General features: G+C 36.6%; 1 protein-coding gene across 1 annotated transcript in view; it reads right to left on the bottom strand.

Moving 5' to 3' along the window:
- Window positions 1–1,209: 1,209 nt before the first annotated feature.
- Window positions 1,210–20,136, bottom strand: part of TLK1 (tousled like kinase 1) — a 125,179-nt gene continuing 106,252 nt past the window's right edge. The window contains exons 14-21 of the mRNA XM_019727410.2: window positions 18,771–18,852; window positions 14,078–14,169; window positions 13,904–13,993; window positions 13,578–13,747; window positions 13,156–13,291; window positions 9,304–9,415; window positions 8,227–8,334; window positions 1,210–3,003 (exon numbers count right to left, since the gene is read on the bottom strand). Of these exons, the coding sequence (XP_019582969.1) occupies window positions 2,827–3,003; window positions 8,227–8,334; window positions 9,304–9,415; window positions 13,156–13,291; window positions 13,578–13,747; window positions 13,904–13,993; window positions 14,078–14,169; window positions 18,771–18,852 (967 nt within the window). The 3' untranslated portion in view covers window positions 1,210–2,826. The remainder of the gene's footprint in view (window positions 3,004–8,226; window positions 8,335–9,303; window positions 9,416–13,155; window positions 13,292–13,577; window positions 13,748–13,903; window positions 13,994–14,077; window positions 14,170–18,770; window positions 18,853–20,136) is intronic.

The following is a 20,136-nucleotide window of genomic DNA, read 5'->3' on the forward strand; positions in this document are numbered from 1 at the left end:
GAAGTATTTGTTTATATTTCATGTACCATTTAAACTGAAAGAGTTCTTTTTTTAGGAGAAGAGGATGGTGGCCAGTAAGGAAAAAAACAGGTTATTTTTGAAAGACCACCAAATATCTACCCAATTCCTGACTTACAAATTATTAGGGTGCTTTCTACACTTACTTCCTCTCAACATGCACACACTAAAGCTATTTTACATTAGAGAAAGATTTTAAAATTATATGCAAAAACTGCCTTTTACTGGGCCTCATCAGTGCTGACTTTTATAAGGAGTCAGACCGGCAAGAGAGCCAAAGAAGACCTCAGCTATTATTGTCTTATGGATATAAGACATGCTTTAATTCGGAGTGAATTCAGGAAACCAGAAACAATTTAAGCTTCAAAAGGTATTAGCGCCAAGGCTTACCAGAGTGACTGATATTATGCAGTGATAGATACCAATTTCCCATGTGAGGACAACAGTAAATTATTCAATTTGGCTCAATTAGCCATCTTCTACCTGCTGGGTTACTGGCATATTGTCCAAAATCTATAGCATTTGTTTGGAAAAACTTGAGGAAGAGAAGGCCTGTGAGTTTACTCCTTTCCTACACCTCTTTGATTCTAAATGATTACCTACACCCAGGTCAGAGAAGCAGTTTCACTTTTATGGCTTATTTTCTTTACTTTTTTGCTTTTTGACGCTAGCAGTCACTTTCATTCATTTGAAAAGAATAGGGTAGAGCAGTAGTCTCAGTCTGCACTATTTATTCAAAGCAATCTCAGATTTATATGTCCACTTAATATCTCACCAAAATTTTAAATAAAGCTGGGCATTTTCTTTTAATGCAGGTCTTCAAATAAGAGTTATTACATGAACATAGTACTTTGATTCAGGGACATGAAAACAACAAAATAGAAAGATTTGTGGGTAGCACCTAAAGCACTCGGGCAATGTGAACATTTCATTACCATGTCAGTATTTTTTATAGTGTTTCCATCTTAATCTCCAGGGGAAGCAGGCACAGCCCTTAACCCACTCCTGATAGTGCTAAGTGGTACCCAGGATTAACCTTGATGATGGTTATTAGGTTTACTTTAACAGCTTGAAACACTTTATACTTGTCTTGAAGTATACTTAAAGAATTTATTTAGCTGATTCTTAAGGAACCAAGTCAGAGGCGATATCCTAAATCTTAAAAGCTTCCTTCGAATATAATTTTCAGTCTTTAAATTTTAACTGTAATTGTTTATTACTGTTTTGGCTATATCCTCTACAATTTCAGCAGCATCTTAAAGAGACAATGTGTGTATGTACAATGAAAAAACAAAACGTTTTGCAACATCAGAAGTAAGAGCCACAGTTTAACTGTACAATATTAAGGAGAATCTGTGGTATGTATAGCCTCCTTTTTCGGCAAAGTGGACAACTTACATGTAAGTATCAGCATTATGAATGTAACAATAAAGAAATAATTCTTACAGAAGTAAAATACAGCATCCTGAAAAATAATGGTTTCTACCATACAAGGCAGTTAGAAAATGTTCACATTTTAACAAATCTATACAAACCACAAGAAACTTGTTTATGGGACCATCATCCCACCTTGCTGATAAGAACCTTCTAGAAATGTAGAATAACCATGAACAATTTATAAATCTAGTCTCTATGTGCTCCACAGCCCTAGAACCCAAGAAACTGATTTAGAGAATGCTGTATGTCCAACATGGGTCATTTTTACATGCCTTGATTGTTAATGAATGCCTGCTTTTAATATGTCTCTGTGATGTACAGTCAATTTGCACCTTTAAGGAGGTCATTTGATTTTTTTTTTTTTTTAGCAAAGAAGCAACATTTAGCAGCAATTAAAGCGCCTTCAAGACTTAAAAAAAATACAATATCCAATTAGAAAAGCCATATTTTTAAACATTTGTACAAGAATAAGCTGCTGAAAACCTGGTAATTGAAATACGACATATGTACAACAATTTACAACAGAGCTAGAAGGGAATTTATCATTATCCTGCATAGAACTGGTCTGCATTTGGTTACATACTGTCACTTGTTTTAATGAACAAGGCCTGGTAACAAAATGAAAATATTTGTTAACAATTCTAACATGTTGAAAACACTGGAGATATTACGATTTAGTGAATTCAACTGATTTCAAAATAAGCAGCTCATTTTGTCAAAGGTGTAAAGTAACTAGGAATAAAGGCTCTCCCTTTAACGTAACCAGTGAAAAAGAGGACATGTGATTTCGAGGTACAATATGGTAAAAGCCAGAACAGGCAAATGACAAAGTCTAACTTTGTCCAAAGCTCCTAACTCGCACATTCTATTACTATACAAACACAACTGGCACTGCCATTCAGTTCTTACTTTGGTTTCAGCAGACTGACTGCCGAATGCTGAAGAATGTATCCAGGCACTATAGTTCTTGTGTTAGAAATATGTCTCATTTTTTCCAAGTGTTTTTAAATAATGAAAAACTACCCTTCATATTAGAACTCTCTAGTAACAACCAAACGTATTTAAGTATTATAAACGTTATGTACAGTGTTCCCCCAAACAAACAACAAATTATTTTTCTATCTTAACGTGGTATTCCTGTCTCTGTGCAACAGGCAGTCATCCTTCACTGCTCAACATTATGGTCAGAAGTGAACATTTATTCTTGTCCATGATCCACTCTCATACAAATGACGCTACGAAGAACTTCAGTTTACAAACAGTTCTCAACCATGTCCTGTGTAAAAAAGAAAATGAAAACACTCAAATTCTTTCAAACTCAAGTGTGCATCTGGAAGCAATCAAAGGTATCATGCCCATTTGGGAGGAAAGTCAGTAAGTAATTATGCTGGAAGAAGGGGGTGTCGGGGATGCTGTCAGCCCAGCCATGTGTAAGTTCCCTGAAGAATTGGATCTTCTCATGTGTGGGAGAAGGTATGGGTCATTTGCCAGTTGGTGCACATCAAATCGATCTTCTTTCCGGTATGCCAAACAGCGTCTTATAAAGGCCTTAAAAAAACAAACAAGGCAGCAATTAAAATCTTTTCCCCTTCTAAATATCAATCAACTTAATACCATAGAAGGATGGACACATCAAAGACAATAGATTTCTTTTTACTGGAAGTTCAAATCTTACAAACAAATTTTTTTCTGTAGCAATAAAATTCTCACCCCAAATTCCACTCCCAACTCACAGCCCCTAGTGGTTCACTGTACAGTCTAAATTATTATTGCTACCATTTAAACTTGTTACAGGAAAGCTATACTTTTTCAAAAAAATGTATTGAGGTAAAATATCTGTAACAAATGAACATGTTAACCCTTTGAGTATACAATTCAGCGACATTAAGTACATCCACTCTGTCCCGCAACGTCACATCCGTCTCCAGAACCTTTTCGTCTTCCCAGACTGAAACTCTGTACCCATTAAACAATAACTTCCCATTGCTCCCTCCCCAGCCTTTGGTAACCACTATTCTATATTTGTTATGATTTGGCTAGTCTAGGTACCTATATAAGATACCTAGAATATAAAATAAGTGGAATCATATAATATTTGTCTTTTGGTATCTGGCTTATTTCACTTAGAATAATGTTTAAGAGTCACCCACGTTGCAGCATGCATCAATTTCATTCCTTTTTAAGGCTGAATAATATTCAACTGCATGTATATACCACATCTTATCCATTCATCTGCTGATAGACTGACACTTGGTTTTCACCTTTTTGCTATTGTGAACAATGCTGTTATGAACACTGGTGTATACATATTTGTTGGAGTCTCTTTTCATTGCCAATGGATTCTGTTGCTGTGCAGCTTTTTCATTTGACATAGTGCCACTTGTTAGTTTTTGTTGCCTTTGTTTTAGGTGTCAAATCCAAAAAATACTCGCCAAGACCAATGTCAAGAGCTTACTGCCTAGGTTTTCTTCTAGGAGTTTTATGGTTTCAGGTCTTTACACCTTCAAGTCTTCCATCCATTTTGAATTAATGTTTGTGTGTGGTCCAGTTTCATTATTTTGCATCTATCTGTCCTGTTTTCCTAACACTATTTATTGAAAAGACTGTCTTGGGTGGGAGATGAGGGTAAAGGGGATCAAATATATGGTGATGGAAGGAGAACTGACTCTGGGTGGTGAACACACAATGGGATTTATAGATGATGTATTACAGAATTGTACACCTGAAATCTATGTAATTTTACTAACAATTGTCACCCCAATAAATAAATAAATAAAAAAGACTGTCTTTACCCCATTGTATTTTCTTGGCTCCTTTGTTCATAAAATAATTGACCATTTAAGCGTGGGTTTATTCCTGGCCTCTTGATTCTGTTCCATTGATCTATGCGTCTTGTTTTTATGCCAATACTATTTTGATTGCTATGGTTTGTAATATAGTTTGAAATCAGGGAGCATGATGCCTCCAACTTTGTTCTTTCTCAAGATTGCTGTGGATATTTGGGGTCTTTTGTGGTTCTGTACAAAATTTAGGATTGTTTGTTCTAGTTCTTTGAAAAAAAATGCCTTTGGAATTTTGGTAGGGATTATATTGAATCTGTAGGCTGCTTTGGGTAGTATAGACATTTTAATATTAATTCTTCCAATCCGTGAGCATGACTCTCTTTCCACATTTCTTTACTTCCTTTTATTAAAGTCTTGTAAGTTTTCAGTATACAGGTCTTTCACTTCCTTGGTTAAATTATTCCCAGTATTTTATTCTTTTTGATGCAACTATAAATGGGACTATTTTGTTAATTTCTCTTTCTGATAGTTTGTTATTTACTGAATTCACTGATTAGTTCTAACAGTTTTGGTGGTGTCTTTGGGGTTTCTATATACAGTTGACCCTTGAACAGTGCACGGGTTGGGGAGCTGACCACCAGTGCAGTCAAAATCCACATACAACTTAAATCGGCCTTCCACGTATGTGATTGCCCCTGGCCACTTGACCCTTGAATAACACGGGTTTGAAGTACGTGGGTCAAAGAAAAATTCTGTGTCTAAGTGGACTGGAGAAGTTTGAACCTGAGTTGCTCAAGGGTCAACTGTATAATATCATTTCATCTCTAAATACTGAGAGTTTTATTTCTTCCTTTCTGATTTGGATGCCTTTTATTTCTTTTTTGCCTAATTACTCTGGCTAGGATTTCTGACATTATGTTGAATATGGGAGCTGCATTTATACTTAGAAAATTCTGGATCCCTTTTTTCTAGAATTTTTCTTCTGCTAAAATAATCCTCTCACCCTCTATCAGTTTAGTTTGGCTAAAGGGAATGCCATTTTTAGCCATAATATTTTTTTTCTTATTGAGCATAAGGAATTTTAGATGAAGGGAACACTGAAGAACACTTCTATTGGGGTTTTTGTTTCTTAGGTTAAGACTGTGCATCAGTACACTTTCGAAAAAGCTAAATAATGGAATATAATCACTATCATTTTTCCTTCTCAAACTGGTATTATGTATCTTCTTGAGAATAGCTTCTTATAAAAAAATCTACTGAATTACAACATTTACAAAATATATAAATCCTAAGTGTACAGTAAAAAAGTGAATATATCTATGTAACTGGCGACCAGATCAAGAAAAAAAACTTTACCAGAAACTCCTAAGTCTCTTCACACCCCTTCCAGACATGGGCTCTGCCTACAACCCACCTGTATCTTAACTTTTAACACCAGAGTTCAATTTTGCTTGTTTTGACCTTTATGTAAATATACCCCTTTATCTAGCTTCTTTCACTCAATATTATATTTGAGAAATTCATCCACTTTTTGTAAAATAAAACATTCTCAAGGGGTAATTCATAATTCTTTCCATTTCTTACTGCTGACACTAGAAGTAACTTCAGCTTGTCTTGAGATTCATAACTGCCACATAAATTCATGAATTAAACCATTTGCAGGAAAATTATAACTAAGATACATACTTTATAATGTGATTAAACTTCAATTTAAAGTTAGCTGTTGCGCATTCTGCTTTGAAATTCATTGGAAGTAATTTTTTCTCTAAAAACGAATCTAGCTCTTATCATTGTACCACGGTTAGCTTACTAGTATTTATCAAGTCTTTCTGATCCCTTAGGTCTTATCTTTTTAAATCTTTAACAAATAAAAATTTCAGAGACCACTCTAAATATGATTTAAGATACAGAAAAAAAATCAGGAGTGATTGACATGTTGAAGGCGGAGATTGAAAGGAAAAGCCATCACCAGCAAGATTCAGAAGCACACAAGGAGTAAGTGTGCTTCCGATGGCCACACCGAGCTGCAGAGGCACCCGGCGTTCTACAGGGACAAGAGGTTAGAAACCAAACAAGCAATAATGTGACCTCCTCCTCTCCACGTTCCAAAATGGTGACTGTGGCTCCTATAAAGGGCCGAAGGACAGAACCAGATAGATGGTAGATGCGACTGTCTTTTGGCACACTGCATTCACTCCTGGCCACTTTTGTCAGTATTAAAACATAAATGGATCTTCCGCTGACTAAATTTATTTAGTTCCTATTCCCACTGATGCTGTATGTAGAAACAGAAGACAAATTTAGATATTAGCACTGTCAAGATCTTTTTAAAGGAGCCATAATTACCTTATGAAAATAACTCATTATGCTTTAAAATAAGAATGCCAGTTATCTTTTCAATTGTCAAAATCTTCTCAAAGTCATTCAAATAATTTGCAAAAAGCCAATAAAGATGTAATGGATAAAATGAAATATGGAACAGTTCCAATAAACAACATACTTACTGAGATTATCCCAAAAGCAGAACATTTTCAATTCTGAAGGCCGTTCTGACCTCAGCCAGGGCCATGTAGCAGTGCTTCTCTGTACTCTAAGAATATGGAAAACTACATAATGCTTATTTATGAATTATTATTAAGGCCTAGACTATTCCTATCAGGAAAATGAAATGCGAATTTCATGGGGTTTGTCTTAGGAATTTCACCGGGTTTAAAAAGAACACTCCCACAGGGAGGTCACAAAGAAATAAATTTTGTGATGAGAGCATAACAAAGCAGGAGTGAAAATACAAATGTGAAAGGCCAACAGGAAGAGGGAAGATAACAAGCACCATAAAAGTTCTGCTACTAATTAGAAATAGCTATTTCATGTTATCATGTAGACATGGATTACAACTATAGGAAGCCATTTGTTACGGAGTCACAGACTCCTACATGCACGCAGAGCTGAAGAAGAGGTCAGGCTTTCTCAAAAACTACTGTAGGGCAGCATAACATCAAGCAGCGCTGCTACTTACTAGCTGGTACGACTCTGGACAAGATACTTTTGCTATGGCTTGGCTGGTTTCCTATTTTATAAAATGGGAATAACAGAAATACCTACACCCTCATAAGGATGTTAAAAGATAATGTATATCAAGTATCAATACAATGCTTTTATTTCTTACACAGCTGACCCTTGAACAATTTGGGGGGTTAGGGGCACCATCCCCCCCTGCAGTTGAAAATCCAACTTCTGTGCAAAGCCAATTAAGACACATTTGTGTGTTATATATTGTAGTCTTAGAATAAAGCTAGAGAAAATGTTAAGAAAATCATATGGAAGAGAAATACGTACATACATTTTATGTATTCATGACATACCTTTCTCTTAAATTTTTTCAATATTTCTAGGCTACATGTTTGGGACTAACTGACAATGTATTCCCAGAGAAGTCCCTTAAGTTCTCTTTCCACACTGATGAAGGGACAGGATGGGATGGGAAGCAGATAATATCTGTGGTAGTTTGTAGTTCTGACTTCAGTATAAAGAGAGGCTTGGGGTTCCTCTGCAAGTTTTTTCAAATTGTTGTAAATCTCCAAAATATTTTCTAACATATTGAAAAAAAATCCATGTGTAAGTAGACCCGTGCAGTTCAAACCCATGTTGTTCAAGGGTCAACTATATATTTAAATATTAACTGGTAAACTGATATATAAAACAAAGGTAATGATGGGCCCAAATCCTGTGATTTTCCCCCTAATTTTCAAAGCAAGCTGGAGTGAACAAAGAATCAGAGATTATATTTGGGTCCTTAAAAGATGAAAACTATCACAACCAAAGAAAGGCCTAAGCAACTCTTTTTTCCAGAGACAATTACCAGTCCCCACTGGACAGATTTTCCTGCAGCAGCAATCCCTTTTATTTTACTGACTAATAAGTAATTACTTTGTTTAAGCACAATTTATAACATAAAATTTCACAAAACTTATTTATATAAATTTAATACCTTTGCTTCACTGCTTACAACCGGTTTTACAGGGAACTGGACTTCTGTGGCTTTCAATATTGTATTTTCTTGAAGAATGTCTTGTTGCGATTGATTGTGACCAAATGGCTTTAAAAAAAAATGAATAAAATGTTGAGAAATTTATCTCACAAAAACTTTAAACAGAGATATTATCAGTGAATTTCCAAGATATAAATGATTTGTGTTCTAAAAAATCTAGTCCTCAGTTGTATGGAAGTTTGGATACATTATCATAGCAACAAGGTAATAATTGGTAGCAGGCCAGAAAGCCTTTCTACTCAATCCTTGGAGTAGCTGAAACATTGTGAATGAGCAGTAGAAACAACGTTGTTACAATATACGTAATTAAGATAAAATAAAATAAAAACATAAGAAATTTAAAAATTTATTCTGAATATTTAAAAAAATGAAGTTTGATTTAGAGAAGAGATGAAGAAGTGGAAATGTGAAAAGACCGAAGAATAAACTACTTGGAGCACAATACGCTAACTTAAATGAAACAGCTCCGGGTTTCGTCCTAACTGGCAGTGTATTCCCAGAGAAGTCCCTTAAGTTCTCTTTCCACACTGATGAAGGGACTTGATGGGATGGGGAGTAGATAATATCTATGGTAGTTTGTAGTTCTGACTTTAGTATAAAGAGAGGCTTGGGGAAAATGAAGACTAAGTTTAGTGGAATTTCCCTGAGGAAGTACAGGGGGAAACTATGCCCAGGCCAAACTGTGTGTGTGGTGGGGTAGAGAATGTGAGGAATTGGAGAGAAAGGAGGATAATGAAAAGAGTTTTGACTCCAGTGTTCTTAACAGTAGAGAATGTCAGCACTGTTGACAGATAGTTACTTCTTTTCCTTAAGTTAAAAAAAAAAAGGCAAAAAGCAGGTCAAATAAATTGTTATGACATTAAAACAATTCTGATCCATGGAAATTTTAGAAAGAAACCTGGATTGTCTTGCAAGAATCTGAATTGACCTTTAACTTCAAGTTAATGAAACTTTGTATTTAAGAGGGGAAATTTCAACTTATCTATATACACCTGAATCTGGTGTACTTGAACTTACCTTTCTACCGTAAAGACACTGAAAGAAGATGACTCCAACTGACCACACGTCAACCTTGTTGGAAATCTTTGGTGGTTCTTTTCCAACTACAAAACACTCAGGAGGTAAATACCTATAGTTTTTTGGGGAGAAAAAATTGTTCATAGGATACTATTAACAATCTATAATTTAAAACCTTCTAAATGTAAAATCTCAGAACCCCAATTTTATGCATACATAAACCTTAGGATTTCATCAATGAAAATCACCAATCAAACTGTGAAGCATTTACATCTGGTATCATTTGACTCTAGAGCCAAAAGATACAACTTTGTGATAAAGTATGCAACACACACACATACACAGACACACGGGGGGGGGGGGGGGCGGCAAAACAAATGTATACACATGACTTGTATTCATCTTTTGTTATAGATATATATTGAGTATTACAACTGTAATACAGTTTTTTCCTTTCTTAAAACGTGTATACATTTTTTGGCACCCTCTGTATATCTAAACTGTACTATATATGTATATTGTCTACAGAAATAAAAAATTATCCTTAGAAATTACAATGTTCTAATTTGAGTACTAATAACAGAAGAAATGCTCTCTCATCCCCACCCCCTCACCAGCATTCAAACTGTAGGCAGGTCTTTTCCTAAAACACATGTCTGCTTAGGTGGTTCTTTTGCTTAAGGAACCTCACCATAACTCACTGCCAAGGTTAAGACCCCCTATCTCTTGTTTGTAACACAAGACCCATCCTAATCTAGTTCCAATTTAAATATCCAACATTTGCACTCACTCTTCTCCCCCACCCCCTCAAACTGGCTAGGCAAAGCCAATTCACCTGGTTCCCCACACTGCTCTTTTGTCCCCAATGCTTTTGAATATGACAATCTCTAGTACCGCCCTACCCACTCCAGCTCACTTAGAAAGCACCTTTTCTTCTTTACAACCCACCCAACCTCTATTAGCCTTCTCCGCTTCCCTCTAGGCAGAGCGTTGCTTCTTCCCCTTGTAACCTACCACCAGATGTTATGGTACCTCTATTACAGCATTAAGATAAAATCATACTAGACTAGGAGTAGCTCAAGGAGCTCTTAGTCACTGTGCAGAGTTCAAATAATAGCAGCATCTGCAATTAGTCAGTATTTAAAACTACTGTTTTTTATTTGTAAGTGCTATTTATAAGTTCATAATTTTAGATAAAGTAAAGGTAGAAATAAATTTGTCACCTTAGGCTATAAGGAAAAAGATACACCAGGAATGCAAGTACCTTATACCTCAAACATTTAGATAAACTGAAAATCCTGAAAAGGAGTAATACAGCTAACTGGGCATCTACTCTTTTTTTTTTTTTTTTCCTTTAGTTTCATACTCACTATGCTGAAATCATTTGTATCACTAGGATGCTGACAGATCTCTTAAATTATTTGTGATGTTAACCCTTTCCTACAGCCCAACTCAAGTAAAATGCCAGATTTGTTTTACAAATAAAAGTGTATTTTGTGTAGCTTAATGTCTATGTAACTGAAACAAGAATACCTCTTAAACACTATGCTATACCATCTCTTGAGGCAAAAGGATATACCAAAAGGAACAGATACCAAAGGTATTTTTTAAAAATGTATTTATTTATTTATAATTTTAAAAAAAACTTTTATTGGGGGCCGGCCCGGTGGCTCAGGCTGTTGGAGCTCCATGCTCCTAACTCCGAAGGCTGCCGGTTCGATTCCCACATGGGCCAGTGGGCTCTCAACCACAAGGCTGCCAGTTCAGTTCCTCGAGTCCCGCAGGGGATGGTGGGCTCTGCCCCCTGCAACTAGGGTTGAGCACAGCACCTTGAGCTGAGCTGCCGCTGAGCTCCTGGATGGCTCAGTTGGTTGGAGCGGGTCCTCTCAACCACAAGGTTGCGGGTTCGACTCCTGCAGGGGATGGTGGGCTGTGCCCCCTGCAACTGGCAGCGGCAACTGGACCTGGAGCTGAGCTGCGCCCTCCACAACTGGGACTGAGGGGACAACAACTTGACTTGGAAAATAAAGGGTCCTGGAAGTACACACTGTTCCCCAATAAAGTCCTGTTCCCCTTCCCCAATAAAATCTTTAAAAAAAACCAAAACTTTTATTTAAGTTTGTTTTTCCAGGACCCACCAGCTCCAAGACAAGTAGCTGTCTCAATCTAGTTGTGGAGGGTGCAGCTCACAGTGGCCCATGTGGGGATCAAACTGGCAACTTGTTGTTAAGAGCACCGCGCTCTAACCTACTGAGGTAACTGGCCGCCCAATACCAAAGGTATTTGGGAAGAAAAATGTCGATCAGTATTTATTTAGTAGACAATTACATTTGAGACCTGGGAGGGATAAAACTGATTTTCTTCTAAGTGATACTGACAAACAGTTTAAGCTTCCGGGGATGCAAAGTAATTTATAAAAGCACCATAGACAGGTATTCTATAAGTTTGTACAGGATATCCCAGTTTACCAAATACATAACCAAAAAACTAGTATGACTGTAGAAAACGAACCATTTTTGGAATGGTTTCTATGGGAAATATATTCCAGGTTCCTACAGGGAAATGCCACGACTGTATCTCTTTCCTGCACAGCTCAGCTCCCTAAGCATAAGCTTCCCTGTCTCCTGCTCACCTGACAGAGGTAGATCCCCTCGCCCTGCCCTGCCCTATTGAAGCCAGAGTGAGAGGGAAACAATATAGTGGGAGTCTCTGCAGGGGAAGAATGATGTATTATTTAGAACACGGTTTTTAAGCTGTCTTCCAGAGTCCAGGGATCTACCAAGAAGCCTTGTTCTTATTGGTTTTATTTATTAAAATTCTAAGACTTTGTTGTGAAAAAAGGAGGCTTGTTGTTAAAAAAAAAAAGTCTAAACACTACTGATTGAAGATACTGACTTTTAGGGGGCTATTAGTCTGAATGACAATTTTCTTTAAAAATGAAAAAGAAATTCATGACATTATCTTATGTATACTCCTAGAAAATGCCACAAGCAGAATTTGAAACTTTATAATGGTTTTAAAAGAATACATGAACATGACCAATCCCTGTTTATGAAAAGTACAGTCCACACAGACCTGTGGTATCTTATGGAACTGGCCTAACTGTGTGAAGACTGTTCTGGAATCCCTAACGTCACATTTATGTTTGTAGTCACCATCCTGTTCAATGAAGTTAAGTACAGTTACTTCTCTTCCAAATAAAATTTCATTCCTTTTGCTCAGCTACTTTATTCTGAACACTAAGATTGTTTTGAAATTTTATAGTCTATGTTCTCCACTTTGGTGAATTTGACAAGAAGTGTGACAATTTACACTGAAGTAGTTCTTGTCCACACCTAGGTAACTCTGAAGGCAATAACATTCATTTAGACTTACGTCTGTGAATCTATATTTCTATCTAGAGTTGTATCTATATGTATGAAGCCAATAAAAGGTATTTTTGAGAGGCAAGTCTAAAGGCCAAGAATATGCCAAGTACCTCTCCCACCCATGATCAACAAAACATCCATCTCCACAAAATCTCTACAGAGAGGACTTTGTGCTTATTGCTTGTAATAATTAAGATGCTATATTGATATAAGTATTATTTGCATGATAAACGTCACTCTAACATCATAGAAGAAAATCCTCAAATTCTCCATGTTGGGCGTTTCTGGGTAGGTACTGAAGTTACTTGCTAATGCCCTGTTTCCCTCTAGTTAAGACCAGAGGAGAAAAGAGGACTGGCGAGAGTAGACTTCATATTAATCCCTCACCACGACAATTTCAAAGGTATGTGAAAGAAAAACTAAACTCTCAAAAAAGCCTTGTCACTAATTTAGACAATTTTCATATATTTCATAATACATTTACCAGTAAGTGCCTGCCCCTTGGGAAGTTAGGTCCATTCCATCTACACCATAGCTATCATCATCCATAATCTTGGACAGACCAAAATCAGTGATCTTGATTTCTCCACATGCTGTTCCATCTACCAGAAGGATGTTTCCTAAAAACAAAATATAAGGTTCTTTTAGTGGTACATAGGTGAAAAACATTATCTTTACTACCTAAGCTAACTTTTGGGAAGTCAATATATATTTAAATTTTTAAATATAATTAAAATGTAATTTTAAAAGGTGATTATTACAAAAACACTTTAAAATCTACTAGTATTCCATTAACTTTAAAAAACTAAACCAAAAAGCATATTCTTAGGTAACTTAATAAATACGACTTTTAAAAACTGTACTCTTTAGAGTGTAAGAATTATTTAGACACATTTTGCTAATTACCTGGCTTAAGATCATAATGTATAATAGGGGGTTTGATTTCATTGAGATATCTTAGTGCATTTACAATTTGCATTACAATAGACCTAGCTTCTTTCTCTGTCATTAATTTATGTTGCTTCAGATAGAAATCCAAGTCATTGCCTTCACAATATTCTAACACTGTACAAAACCTAGAATGGAGAAAAGAAAAAAATTAGACATAAAATACTGTCCAATAATTCAGAATCACAATGGAAAAATGAAGATACTTATACTATCACAACAGAATAGGAAAAGCAAAAGCAAACATATCTTTATTTAAAAACTAAATCCTTATATTTACTTACGTATCTGTATCCAAGGAGAAATAATCATAGAGTTTAACTATTCTGGGGTGATCCAGTTCTTTATGTATTCTATACTCTCTGCAAGCATGTCTGCGGGAAGAGAGAGTATATTAATTCCCCATGACCCTTAAATGTATTTTCAATTGATAAAAACCATGAAGTATTAATATTTACTTGTGGTAGTTTTCCTTTTTTTCATCCCTCCAGGTTTTATTAAGCTGATGGATCTTCACAGCAGCATATCTTTGTTCATAAAGGTCAAAAGCCTAGGATTAAGTCATAGAAGAATTAGGACCAAAGACCACTGAACAGCTAAAGAGATCTAAACAAAAATTTTGGTGATAATTTTTGCAATAGGGAATTAGAATATATACTACAATTTTCAGTGACCATCTCTGCTAAAGTTGTATATAGTTCAATGACACATTATCAGAAACAAGATACAAATTCCATGGTGCTAAGTCAGAGAAAACTTTAAAGTCAATTTCACATTCAAATTTTATAAATGCTAATATACTGAAATCAAGATAAAATAATAAAGTTATTTTTTGTTTTTAATATAAACTTGCCCCTCTATTCTGGCAGTAGCAGTAAGTAACCAGGAAAACAGATGGCTCTAATGCTTTTTTTGTGGGTTGGTTTAAGCAAACCTTTTTTCTCTAGCTTTTCCTAGCAATTCCCCACTTCGTTGAAAATTAACAAGTTCCTAACAATTTCCCAACTGTTTTAAAAAATTCTAAGTTTTGACTGTGAGACTGTTCAAACAGAACATAACCATTAACCATGTATCATTATCACACCTAATGACATCAATAATTCCTAACCTCATCTAATATACAACCTGCCTTCGATTTTCCTTGATTGTCTCAAAAACAGTGTTTTATACCGGTTCATTTAAATCACCAGCCTATTTCTTAAATAACAAAATAAAGAATGAACAGGATTCTTTTAAGGCTTCAAGTGATTTTTAACCTTTAAAAAAAAAAAAGGAAGTCATTAAAAAGAGATTTAATAATTTAGGTTCTACTGTGATTTATATACAAAGTGCCCCTTTAAGAAAACTTAAACGCTTATACATTTATTAGAAAGAAGGTCCCCAGTCTCCATTCTCCCCACCAATTTAACCTAAAAAATAAGCAGTAGGTATAAACTGCTGGTCACAAAATTATAAAAGCATGAGATCAGAAATAATATAGGATGGAGTAATGAAGAATATTAATTTTGGAGTCAGATAAACTTATCAGCTGCATGACTTTGTGCTGATATTCTGTCTCAGCCTCAGTCTCATTTATAAAGCTTGGGTTGTGATTGAACTATATGTAATTTTAGCAGAGATGATCACCAAAAATTGTCGTGTATATTCTACACTAGAGGATTAAATGGGGTGAAACATACACAGTGTTTAGAATAACACATGACTCATAGTAAATATCCAATAAACATTCTATTATTAAGCATTGGGTTTAAAGAAATAGAAAATAATTTTAAAAGTTCATGTGAGAGAAAGAAAAAGAGCATAAAATATAAAATTCAAAGGCAATCATAATAAAGGATAACAGATGAAAATAAAAATTCAAGTATACTAATAAAAAGTTATTATCAATGATATTGATTATAATAATTATAAATTGACATATCTTTCTCCCAAGATTGGGAGAATTGAAAGAATACCTTTCAATAAAGCTAACACGGTACTCACTAAGCAACTGATTCAGTATTTTCCACCTTGATATAAATAAAAGTCTATACATTTTGGCTTACAACCTGTTGCTTTGTTTCTCAATGGACCTGGGAACCAGGAAAGGGCTTTATGAGGGTTGGAGTGAGTCGTTAGTATTTAGGTCAGTACTGAAGGTCCAAGTCATTTGGCCCCAATCTGCATTTTCTAATTTCTATAAGCCTTTCTTCAAAAAGAAAAAGCTGCTTTTAGCCCCTATCTGTGGGGCTAAAAACAGTGGAAGTACTATTGGGTAGTGGCAAAGGGTTGTTGTGATTAGTGGGCTCGGAAACTGGGCAACTCTCCGGCTGAGCTATTAGGGTCTTTTTTACCTTGTGATCTGGGTAAGCCTACTTCAACCATTACAGTGCATGAGATGATCTACGATTAGAATCAGAGATACAGAAACTGGAAGAGCGTTCACTCATCACTCCTGATGGGTGAGGCCCATGATGCTGATTGCTTATCCAAGTTCAAACAAAAACAAAACATAGTTCATGGTTGAACCAGAATCAGAATTGATGTTCTCTGAATTGGAATTCCGTAATTTTTAATTTTTCCCAGTCAGAATAATCCAGGATGTCTTTAGTAAACCCCAAAGGCACAGTCCTTGTCTGACTGAACAGAGAGAACTTCTAATAATAATCTGATGAGCTTACATTTACGAAGCACCAATGTTCTACGTGATTTACTGGTGACAGCTCATTTAATCATTACCAGTATCCTATGATGCAGGTACTGTTACTAGTCCCAGATGAAGACAGTGAGGCAGAGGATAGTAAGTAATAAGCCCAAGTTTATACAGTTAGTTAACAGCAGTCAGAATTAGTCAGGATTCAAACCCAGCCAATTTGGCTTCAGAACCCAACCTCTTAACCGCCAACTACACTAATATATAACGAAGCACAAAGTATCACAAGGGGCTTATAAAAGGCAGACCAACAGGGAAGGCTTCTTTAGGAACTGAAGTTTAAGGGAGAGTCTGACCTTAATCCTAACTAAGAGCAAATAGGAAGTGGCTGGGCTTATAAGCAGGGGCATGAGATGATCAGATTGCACATTACAAAAAGGCTCCTACCGCTGCAGCATACATTAAGTGACCTGGGGAAACTTAGTGCCCAAAGGAAGGTGATCAGCTAGGAGGCTCGGGCAGCGATGCAAATGAGACAAGGAGGCCCTAACAGGAAGGGTCATTGTGGGATTTAGGAGAGTTTAACGACATTAATAACAGCGGGCACCATGGTGATGTGCTGGGGGAAGGGAATTAAGGGAAAGGTCAGGTGAAGGATGGCTTTTATGTTTTTCACTTGAGGGACTGGGCAGGTGAATAGCGATGCTATGTACTGAAGTAGGGAGCAGTGTGAGAAGAAGGGGTTTTGTTTTGGAGAAGAGGAAAATAACTTCTAATTCAGATATAGGTTTGCAGGGCCTATGAAGCACCCACTTAAGGTGAACAGACTAAGTCATGTACATCAACAGGCATGGAGCTCAGAAGGAAAGTATGCGACCCACACACATCTGAGGGTGAAATCAAATAGATGATAACTCCGGGAATGGGAGGGCATATATTTGAAAAGGAGAATACAGAATAAGAGACCTTAGGAACTACAATATTATTAAAGGTTGGGCAGAAAGATACAATGTAAAGTGGAAAAAAAGTAAAGTATGAAACATTGAACATGGTGAGTGTGGGAACAGAGCTAGGAGTGCAGTTTCCAGGCTCTCGGCCTCACGTGGAAAGGTGTTGGCTCAGGTAGTAAATGGCCATCAACTGTGATTGGATGGCCATCAGCTGTGTCTAGTTGGCCGTCAGCTGTAACCAGTGAGCCATGGGCCACTAACATAACTGCTGTGGCTTCGCTAGCAGAAAATGGGGGCTAGCAAGAAGATGGTGGCTGAGCCTGCAAGAGCGATTGCAGTTAGCACAGCAGATTGCAGTTAGCAAGTGGGGTTGGTTGGTTGGCAGAGAAGCGGACGACAGGTTGCAGATCGTGTGGCTCCTGCTGCCTGTGTCTCCAACCCAGCTGCCAGTGCAACCATAGTGGTGTGACTCCCCTATCCATGGCTCCATAGATGTTCCTGTTTGGCCTCACCATATCCTGCGTTCTTGTGTGGGGAGCAGGACTAGAGACCCCGCCTGAAACCCTGCATGACAGTGAGTAAAAATGTCTACACTTACACATACACATTTGAGAAACACTGGCCTTAAAATGGGTAGAAATTTGAGTAAATTCAGGACATGTAACACTTCTGACATATACAGTGTACAGTCTTCCCACAAATGTGTGATATTAAGTGACTCTCTGCCTATCTTGATTCCAATGGCTGTTATTATTTGGATCGAACTGGCTAATGGTAACTAGGTACCAAATGCCAGCAGGGCTGGGCAGATGCCAAGGACAGTCCTTAGATTCTAGAGATAAGACAACATAAGCCACCAGAGACTCTTTTGTAATGAGAGTCAGGACAGAAAATCTGTCAAAACAATCATAAAATCAATAAACAAAAGACAAGTACTTCTTAACCAAACACAGGTACCCCCCACTTTTGATAGTTTGTGTTACGCCCCTTTGCTTTTACAAAAGACCTACATTTGTACTGTTTTCGCTAACTGAAAGAAATCTAAAGAGGATTTTCGCTTCTACGAAAAAAGGCAAAAAGCGTACACAGCACTCAGTGTTTGCTCTGCAGCAAGGTATTACAGAGGCAGCGCACATCCCGCGCAGCAAGAAGGGCCCCACCAAGCTCCGGCCCCGGCACCACACTCAGCATCTCAGCCTCCAGCCGCCATAGCTGTGAACTGTGCCTGGGAGCAGCTGTGCTTTACTTTGATTTACTTTGTGCATCTGTTAGCAAGATATGTCCTAAGGTATCAGAAAAGCCTAAGAGAGTTCGTAAGGGTGTTACACTTAACATAAAACTGGATGTAATTAAGCGTATTTGGTGTGATTTGGTAGGTTAATTTTTGGGGCTGGGAACAGTTGAAAAAATTTCCATATAAATTAATGGTAACTGCTTCTTAGCTTTATGCTACTTGGGCTCATGAAAGCTTTCACAGGAAAGCTTTCTTTTGGATAGCAGGGGAAACCTGCACTCCTGTATCTTTGCTATACACATTTCATGTGAAGAACAGAAAAAGATTTACATTACCTTATACACTTCACTAAAGCCACCTCTACCAAGCAGATGAAGTAATAAATATCTTTCATTTAACGTTGGGTGATCTTTGAACCTTAAGGGTGGGGAAAAAAACACTCAGGCACATGAAAACACACACAAAAAGGTTCCCTCCACAATAAAATTCTACTCTCTTATGTCTACTCCTAGCTATTTCTTACTCAACTGCTAATTTCGAATTCTGTCCCATACTTCTGACCAATTATAGCACTGTGATATAGACCTAACAACTACTGTGTTGCCAAGAGCTTTATGAAAACCCCTATCTACTCAGCAGGAGTGATTTCCCTTGCAAAACTGTACTTTTATATTAGGAGTTATGGTTAATCAAAACTTTACAGTATTGACATGATTAAAAATAATTATATTTATAAACTGGCCTTCAACCACGATTAAATTTTACTGTTTTTGACTTCTACAAATAAAATTTAATTCCTAATTAAAAAAAAAAAATTAAAAAAAAAACACCACTCACAGACAATACTATTACATATCCAAAAAAATGTTTGAACATAATTTTCAGAATAACAAATTAATTAGTTCTGTTCTGTTCTACTAGAATTTTCATCTGGTACAATTTAGGTTATTCCATAACTACATTATTTTATCACCTTATACACTGGAATGATCTGTATATGTATGAATTATACAGACCCAGATTATCACAAATAGGCCTTTTAAGTAAGATATTAATATTTCACAGCTGAAGGTGGCCACTTTCAATTCTGATATTCTCATTAGGTCACAAAGCTGTAAATTACATTAAAGATAAAGTGTAAAAAGACACGCTTTCTCTCTTCTACATCGATTAAACCCAAGCAGTGCCTTGCTTAATTTCTATCTTTTCATAAAGCTCCCACCAGCCCACAAATATTTTCCCTTCTTTGAATTTCTTTAACATTTAATATCTATAGCACTCGTTTTTATAACGAGGGATTAAGGACAGAGACTGTAACTTCAACTTTTCCAATTCTTGTCGTTTTGCATAATGCTGAATACATGGCTTACTGAAATCCCTTTAGTTGAAATAATTTCTCCTTCACTATTGTCACATTAACCTTGGTATTCTGTCAACAACTGTTAATGGCATGCCAGGCACTGGTCTAGGCTCTGGGGATGCAGCAAAAATGTAACTAGTCCCTCTTCTCATGTAGCTTATATTCTAGTGGGAAGACACAGGTAAGTAACTGAAATATAAACTTATAATCAGATAATGATAAATGCTACGAAATAAAGCAAGGTAAGGACACTGAGAGGGAACGGTGTGAGGTAAGGACTGCTACTTTAGGTAGGGTCGCTGAGGGATGCTCTCTCTAATGACCACTTGGGGGGAAATAAG

This window comes from Rhinolophus sinicus, linkage group LG01, assembly GCF_036562045.2.
Source record: "Rhinolophus sinicus isolate RSC01 linkage group LG01, ASM3656204v1, whole genome shotgun sequence".
In the NCBI taxonomy this organism is placed as follows: domain Eukaryota; kingdom Metazoa; phylum Chordata; class Mammalia; order Chiroptera; family Rhinolophidae; genus Rhinolophus; species Rhinolophus sinicus.